The following is an 8,229-nucleotide window of genomic DNA, read 5'->3' as shown; positions in this document are numbered from 1 at the left end:
CATCGGCTACTGAGTGTTGGGCCAGGATTTAGCCTCAGCTCTGATTCCAAGTCCAGTTCTTTTCACTGTCTCAGCTTTCTCTCTTGGCTCAACTCGGCCACTGGATGGGCTTGAAATTGCCCAGCGTTCTAATAGACAGGGCCAAAAAGAGTTTCCAGGGTAGAAACGTTCAGAACACTCTATTCTACGTGGTCATTATGGAGTTTTGCAACTCATATCAGCATATTAAAGTGTCTGCGTTCCAAAAGCAAAGGATCGTATGTCACCGCCGAACCCAAGTGTCCCAGAAAGCCCATGCTTTATGGCTTGTCGAGTCCCCTGGTTTAGATATCGGTGCTCCTACCCTTCCTCCCTGACCTTAACTTGTGCTTGCCCTGATTTTCTGACATGCAGCTTCTCCCTTTCTACCCCACAGGCTCTCCGGAGCAGCCCACGGAGGAGTGTGCCCAGGAGGCTGGGCACAGCGCCTCCTCCCTGATGCTCACCCAGTTTGTTTCCAGCCAGGGTGAGTCATTGTGGAGGGGTGGAGGCATGCAGGGGGCGGGTCCTGGGGGAGAGCAGCTTCCTGTTTGGATGCCATGCCCTCCTGGTTGGTGAGGTCAAGCAGCACAGGGCTGCCTCTTGTCTGCAGTCACCACCAAACTCCATCCCCCCCCCCACCCCCACCCCCCCCCTCCAGCTTTGGCAGAACTGAGCACCGCAATGCACCAGGTCTGGATCAAGTTTGATATCCGGGAGCACTGTCCCTGCCAAGCTGATGCCCAGGTGTGGGCCCCTGGGGATGGGGGCCAGCAGGTAAGAAGCACGGCACGGTGACAGAGTACTAGCCGTGGGCCCCAGGATTGCGCAGCGTGATGCACAGTACTGACCTTGGCAGGGTTTGGCCCCTTTCTTTAGATGGGAACGAAGAGGAACATCAGGCTACTGCCCACCCTCCCTTGGGGATTTGGGTCCATGGAGCCAGTGTTAGCATTTGTCCCACCCCTGTCCCTGTCCCCTGCCCAGCAGAAGCCCTCACTGTGCACAGCCAGAGCGCCTATCCACTCTGTGCAGGTTCCAGCTCAGCACTTGCCACATCTTGCTCGAGCGGCTTGCTTTCCTGTCCTGTCTGTCCACATCCCAGGCACAGACTCCTGCCGGTGGAATGTTGGCTCATCTCAGTATTCCCTGCACCTCTCACATAGCAGGTGCTAGATAGGCATTTTGCAAAGCTTTTATGAAGCTTGAGTTTTTGTTATAAAAGTTATTCATTCAAGAAATAGTTTATTGAATGCATTTTGCATGACAAGCTCCATGCTACATACCCGTGGTGGAAAATTTGGAAAATATGGACAGGGGGATAAGGAAGAAAATGACAGTGGCCTGTAATGCCACACGATCGTTTTGGTATCAGTAGTTTGCCTATCTGTTTATTCGAGTCTGTTCTAGTGTACTTCAGATTGGACTGTACATAGGATCCCATGAGCAACTTTTCCCCACCTAACGTTATATAACCTTTTGCTTCTTGTAAACATGATTTTAGGACGTTCAAGAGTCTGTTGTTAATGCTTGTGGGTTGAGTTGGATTGAGTTGCCTTTGCCATTTTAAAATCTCTGGTTGGACTGGGGGTGGTGGATGGGTTTAACAGAAGGAGCCTAGAGAAAAAAACACCCCAACTCCACAACCTTCCTGCACGGAGGACACCAACAGGACCAAGGACATCAAAGCGGGTGAGGCCCCTGCCCCTGGTTCAGACTGGGGTGGGCATGCTGGGCCAGGTGGGACGCCTCAGGAGAGACTGGAATGGCTTTAGCCGCCCCCTCCCCCAATTGTTAGTACTCTTCTCAAGTCGCTCTAGAGAAAGTAAATCTAAACAAAACCTAGGACAAGCCTCCTAATCTCTTTCCAGCCAGAACCCCTTCCTGAGCCCTTCTTGGGAGAGGCTCTGGAGCTGCCAGTAGGAAAGCCGGGGTGGGGGGGCGAGTGCATCCAGAGCGATGGGCCAGCCAATGAGGAGAGAGTGGATCGATGGGCCAGCCAATGAGGAGAGAGTGGAGCGATGGGCCAGCCAGTGAGGAGAGAGTGGGCTCGGCCAGGAGATGAGGAAGAGCATGTGGGCAAGGGAGCCTCAAGAGGAAGGGGAAGCCTTCACTGTTTTTCTCCCCAACAGAGACCCTGGACTCCACAGAGACCCCTGCCAAGGACCGTGCCAGCCGAGGGCCCCTGCCTTGTCCCTCTCTCTGTGAACTGCTGGCCTCCACTGCTGTCAAACTCTGCTTGGGGCACGAGCGGATACATATGGCCTTTGCCCCTGTCACTCCAGCCCTGCCCAGCGTGAGCAAGGGCATGGGGGGCGCGCTGGGGGCAGAGGTGGGGCTGGCCCTCCCTGCGAGTTTGGCAGGTCCTGAGTCCCTCTGCCTTCCATCACCCCCTGCCTCCGTAGGATGACCGAATCACCAATATCCTGGACAGCATCATCGCGCAGGTAGTGGAACGGAAGATCCAGGAGAAAGCCCTGGGGCCTGGGCTGCGGCCTGGATCAGCCCTGCGCAAGGGTCTGGGCCTGCCCCTCTCACCAGTGCGGCCTAGGCTGCCTCCCCCGGGGGCTTTGCTGTGGCTGCAGGAGCCCAGGCCTCGGCGAGGCTTCCACCTCTTCCAGGAGCACTGGAGGCAGGGCCAGGTGAGGCTCTCACCACCCCACTGCCAGCTCTCACAGCCTCGCCTCCCCTCAGGGCCCTGATCCCTAGGCCTGGCCCATCACTTAGAGCAGCGGTTCTCAACCTGTGGGTCGCGACCCCTTTGGAGGTCGAACGACCCTTTCACAGGGGTCGCCTAAATACATCCTGCATATCAGATATTTACATTACGATTCATAACAGTAGCAAAATTACAGTTATGAAGTAGCAACGAAAATAATTGTATGGTTGAGGGTCACCACAACATGAGGAGCTGTATTAAAGGGTCGCGGCATTAGGAAGGTTGAGAACCACTGACTTGGAGCAGCAGGGGCTGGTCCCCGAGCTGTTCTGTGATCTCTACCACACACCCCAGCCTGAGCATGTTGGGCACCCCATCTTTCTCCCCGTGTCCCCATCCCCCCCACTACAGCCTGTGTTGGTGTCAGGGATTCAGAGGACATTGCAAGGCAGCCTGTGGGGGACCGAGGCTCTTGAGGCGCTTGGAGGCCAGGTGCAGGCGCTGACCCCCCTCGGGCCTCCGCAGCCTACAAACCTGGGCACGGCAGCCTTCTGGGATGGATTCTCCCGGCCTGAGAGTAAGTGTCTTTGGTGTGGGGTAGAGGGAGGTGGCAGCGGAGGCCCAGAGGGACCCTGGGGGCAGCTGGAAGCAGGGCCTAGGGCAGAAACAGGACTGTGTTGCTGCCCCGGGGACAGGGCCTCTGGGCAATGGCCTCTCTGTTCCTCCCCTAGTTCGCCCAAAGTCATCTGAGGGCTCAGTCCTCCTGCTGCACAGAGCTCTGCGGGATGAGGACACGAGCAGGTGTGTATGGGACCAAGGACTGGCCCTCCCTCCTCTCCTCCTTCCCCCCACCTGTGACCCTTGGTACACTCTGCTTGCCTCTGGGAGTGACCCCTGTAGTGGAGGGCTCTGATGGGGTCTCTGGTGCCTGGGTTGAGCCTGCTGGGCATGACTCCTCCCCCACAGGCTGGAGAACCTGGCTGCCAGCCTGCCCCTCCCAGAGTACTGTGCCCAACATGGGAAACTCAACCTGGCTTCCTACCTCCCACCGGGCCCTGCCCTGTGTCCACTGGAGCCCCAGCTGTGGGCAGCCTATGGTACGTGTGCACTGCACTCCAGCCCAGTCCCTGCCCCATTCCTATCATCTCTGTGCCTATACGTCTGTGCCAAGGTTCTGGCACCTTTTCCCAACTGTCCTTTCTCTACCTCCGTGCAGGTGTAAGCCCACACCGTGGGCACCTGGGGACCAAGAACCTCTGTGTGGAGGTGACTGACCTAGTCAGCATCCTGGTCCGTGCTGAAGCCCCACTGCCTGCCTGGCATCGGGCACAGAAAGGTGGGTCCTCGGGCGGAAGCAGGGTGGGGACAAGCTGCAGATGTGAGGTGCTGTGTCTGCCTGCCCTGGGCTCTCCTGACCGTCTTTCTCTCTCAGACTTCCTCTCAGGCCTGGACGGGGAGGGGCTCTGGTCTCCAGGCAGCCAGGTCAGCACCGTGTGGCACGTGTTCCGGGCACAGGACGCCCAACGCATCCGCCGTTTTCTCCAGATGGTGAGGAGGGAGACGGGACCCTGCCCTTCCCCGATGCAGCCCTTCGGCTCCCTGGGAGCAGGACTTCCCACCCAGAAGCCCTCCCTGTCTGTGTTCTCTGTGCTCCCCACTCCCTCAGGTGAGCCTCGACTCACACGCATGTGCAGAGAAGGCAGACTGGGACCTTGTGGGAGTCATGGGATGGATGCACAGAAAGAGCAAGGGTTGAGGTGGGAGCCAGTGATGACATGGACTCGGAGTTGCTGCAGGCTAGGCACTGTATTGAGGCCTTGGTCCATTATCTCAGTTCATGGTCACACCACTCCTTCATACGCACAGGCTGCTTTCCCATTTTGCAGATGAGGAAAACTGAGGCTGAGTGATAGAGCTGGGACCTGAGCTTATAGCTGTTCCCATCCCAGGTCACTACCCTGTGCTCCTCCTGGGGCCTCCCCTACATAGGCAAAGGGAAGCCCGTCTGAGATGCCCACCTGCTACGCTCCCTTAAGTCATCTACATCTCATGAGGAGGTGCTCCTTGAGTTGCTAGCAAGTAAGGGCTGAAGGAGGCCACGGGGCAGGTGGAGGGGAGACTGGACCACACTGAGGGGCAAGGGAAGAGAAGGTGAGCAGGAGGCAGGAAGGGCCAGCGGCTGGGGCCAATGTTGAGGTTAGGGCAGGTCCAGTTTCAAAGTCTGGCTGAGCTCGGATTGTCCTGGGGAAAAGATGTCCACCAAGTGTCACCCCTGCTAAGGCATCTGCTCACATGCAGACATGCCGATGTCAACATGGCTGCCCACCACCACCCTCCTGCCCACAGGCATGCACATCTGCAGATATGTCGACAGGCACATGTAGACCTGTAGATGCACACACAGATGCTGGAACACATCTGCAGAGGGGAGCAGACAGAAGCATCCCTTCATACCCACATGGCAGTCCCATATGGCCAAATCCAATGAGGCATGGGGAATCTGAGGGGTGCAGTCTCACTGGGTGGCCTGGGGAGCACTGACCTAGCCCCAGGATGGACTTGAACTGGGGGGCGGGGTCAAAGGAGCCTTGGCTCCTGCCTGGAGCTACCCGAGGGTCCAACCTGGCTTTACCAGTCTCCCCCTCCCCGTGGCTCAGTCTTGGAGCCCGAAGCCCAGAGACCATTGCTGAGGTTCTAGCTGAAGGGGTGGGTTTTGCTGGTGGCCAGTTGGGGCGCGATGCTGGTGTCAGCCTCTGTAGGTATTTCCTAGGCATCTGCTCTGGCCTCTGCCGGTCCCTGTCTGCCCAAGGAGCTCCCTGCTCGGGTTTGGCTGGCAAAGCCGCCCCCATGGCTGTGCTTGCTTCAGGGGCCTTGGCCCGGACGGGCCAGCCTGCCCATCCACTGGGAGTCAGAGTTTCTGTGTGTCCTTGCTGCTTCTGAGTCTGGAATCATAGAAGAATTTGGATTTTCTCTCCAGGAACACCTAATCAATCACCTACAATTTAGCACACAATTCCGATGTTCGCTGGAATCCAGGTTAAGAGCTGCTGGTATAGCAAGTTCATGAGTTGGGACTATTCAGGGTGTCTTCCTGGGTTTTGGAGAAAGGGGTATGTTTGCGTGACGGAGGAGAGGGCCCAGGGCCAGGCTCCTCAAGGCATCTGGCTTCAGGAAAAGCGGGGATTTAGACCCCCCTCACCTCAGGGCCCTTAATCCTTTCCTCTAAGCTCCTTTCAGCCGAATATCCAATCTGCCAACCTTAGTGGCCGCAGCCCCTCGCCACCCAGCCCCTTTCTCTCCCTCCTACTAGTCTGTCCTCTCTGCTTGCCCTTCAAGACCTGAACACTCAGCTCTTTCCAGTGCCCACAGCCCTGCCCTCGCCTCCCTCCCTTGCTCATTCCCCTTTCTCTTCTTTGAGGTGTGTCCGGCTGGGGCAGGCAACCTGGAGCCTGGCACCCCAGGAAGCTGCTACCTGGATGCAGGGCTTCGGCGGCGCCTGCGGGAGGAGTGGGGTGTGAGCTGCTGGACCCTGCTGCAGGCCCCCGGAGAGGCTGTGCTGGTCCCCGCAGGGGCTCCCCACCAGGTGCGTCCCCAGGGGCCCAGGCTCTGCTGAGAGCTCAGAGTGCCAGAAACAGCGAGAACAGCAGCACAGCGATGCTGCATCCCCCACCTGGTATGGCCTCGTCCCTCTCCAGACCCGGGGACCTAGGCTGGGCAGGAAGCACACTCCCACTGTGGCATTCTTGAACTGGGCTTTGGGTCCGTGGGTGCTGACTCTGCCTGTGCCATCTCTGGCATCCCCTTGGCCTGGTTTTGGCTATGCCCTTGGGGATGCTGGTGCTGGATCCAGAGCCTTTGTTCTCTGAGAGCTGGGCAGGGTCATGATGGGAAATAGAGATCAGGGCCAAGCTGGGAAGCGTGAGTCTCCACTGACCCTCCTGTTCCCCTCCTTCCTGGCACAGGTGCAGGGCCTGGTAAGCACAGTGAGTGTCACTCAGCACTTCATGTCCCCCGAGACCTCTGCCCTCTCTGCTCAGCTCTGCCACCAGGGGTCCAGCCTGTCCCCTGACTGCCGCCTGCTTTGTGCCCAGGTGAGTATGACGCTGGCCAGGGAGCTGGGTGTGCTTCCCAAGTCCTCCTGTGGCACAGCTGGGGTGGCACAACAGATACAGCTCTGTGCCAAGCAAGCAGCTAGCCGAGGCCAGGAAGGGCGTTCTTTTTGGTGGGGAGAGCCCACGAATACGATTGTGAACTCCGTGTCCTCTCGTTTTTCTCCTAGGTGGACTGGGCTGTGTTCCAAGCAGTGAAGTTGGCCGTGGGAACATTACGGGAAGCTAAATAGAGGGATCCCAGGTGTCTGGGGTAGAGGTGGTGGGTAGGTAGACCAGGTGCTCAGCTCAGGCACAGCATAAGCAGAGAAGACACTGGGGACTTGGGGACTTTTGGTCAATTCCACATGCACCACTCTGGGTACCAGCAGGACACCCTGTTTCCCGCTTCTAACCTGGACCCTAAAGCCAACAACCACAGTGCCACTGAAGTTCACACCTGCCCTTCGCAGGCTGGCACCTGCTCCACCCCTGTGCCCCTCTCCATGGTACCAGGCCCACACTGGGGGTGCTGACTCCCTTCAGCCCCTGGCCCCCCAACCCAGGAGACAAACAGCCTTTCCTTGGGGGACTTTGGGAATCAGTCTGGCTTAAGCAACACCTTCTGCTCCCTCATCTCCTGCTGTCCCACCTGCGCCAAGCTCTGTTACACACCCACCTCCTCACGGGACTCTGGGCGCCCATGCACTGCAGGCATCTGGACAATGGGGCCGCTGAAATCCTGCCCTCTTGTGACGCGTGGGGCGGGGGTGGCCTCAGGACACTACCCAGGCTTGGCTGAAGGGAATGATGGGGTGAGGCCCTGTCCCTGTTCCCTCCTCTCACCTCCCTCCTTCCTATTTTCCATTAAAGTCTTGTTTTCTGAAAGCCACCAGGCCAGTGTGGTTGGCCCTGCTCCTGCTGGCCACATAGATTGGGGAGGGAGGGGAGACATGGAAATGGAACCAGGTGGGCAGGAGCTGGGCTGTCTCTGACAGGGACCTCAAACACCCCTGCCTGCTCTTCTTCCCTGGACCTGGGTCCCTCCCTCTCACTGAGCAGATGGAGCCTTCCAGGGGGCTACCCTGAGGATGCTCCTGACAAGCGACAATAGCAAGGCAGAGCCCTGGGCACAGCAGCAAGGTGGCTTTGACCCCAACCCTCCCCGAAAACTCCAGGCTACCCCATCTCTTCCATCTGATCTGACTCGGAGCTCCGGGAGTATGGCCCAGGACAGCCCCGGCCAGGGCTTGGCCTGCTGCCTGAGCCGGTTGGCAGCCCCTCCCCATCCCCAGGGCTCTCTGGTGTGGCTCTGCCTGTTCCCCTGCCCTAGCACACCTCAGCCAGCATGCTCCCACTCGTCATACCTGATTGTTCTGCGGTGGTTCGGGAAATGTGTGTGTGATTTTTTTAATAAAATAAAATTTTTTATTATAAATTTAATACACTTTCAGAACATTTAGA

General features: G+C 58.1%; 1 protein-coding gene across 13 annotated transcripts in view; it reads left to right on the top strand.

Moving 5' to 3' along the window:
• HR (HR, lysine demethylase and nuclear receptor corepressor) overlaps positions 1-8,208 on the top strand; it is a 16,931-nt gene extending 8,723 nt beyond the window's left edge. For 2 of the 13 annotated variants that reach the window (XM_023764330.1, XM_023764329.1), the window contains exons 7-19: positions 416-505; positions 680-795; positions 1,629-1,710; positions 2,151-2,314; positions 2,424-2,660; positions 3,089-3,254; positions 3,409-3,478; positions 3,644-3,774; positions 3,894-4,013; positions 4,110-4,225; positions 6,096-6,260; positions 6,640-6,768; positions 6,957-8,208. In XM_023764330.1, coding sequence (XP_023620098.1) covers positions 416-505; positions 680-795; positions 1,629-1,710; positions 2,151-2,314; positions 2,424-2,660; positions 3,089-3,254; positions 3,409-3,478; positions 3,644-3,774; positions 3,894-4,013; positions 4,110-4,225; positions 6,096-6,260; positions 6,640-6,768; positions 6,957-7,019 — 1,649 coding nt within the window. In that variant the 3' untranslated portion in view covers positions 7,020-8,208. Of the gene's footprint in view, positions 1-415; positions 506-679; positions 796-1,628; positions 1,711-2,150; positions 2,315-2,423; positions 2,661-3,088; positions 3,255-3,366; positions 3,479-3,643; positions 3,775-3,893; positions 4,014-4,109; positions 4,344-6,095; positions 6,351-6,639; positions 6,769-6,956 lie in introns of those variants that run through there. The other 11 variants (XM_023764322.1, XM_023764323.1, XM_023764326.1 and 8 more) reach the window with 9 other exon arrangements.
• Positions 8,209-8,229: the final 21 nt, after the last annotated feature.

The sequence above is a fragment of the Myotis lucifugus genome, unplaced genomic scaffold, assembly GCF_000147115.1.
Source record: "Myotis lucifugus unplaced genomic scaffold, Myoluc2.0 scaffold_328, whole genome shotgun sequence".
NCBI lineage: Eukaryota > Metazoa > Chordata > Mammalia > Chiroptera > Vespertilionidae > Myotis > Myotis lucifugus.
This window is presented reverse-complemented; position numbering and strand designations above follow the sequence as displayed.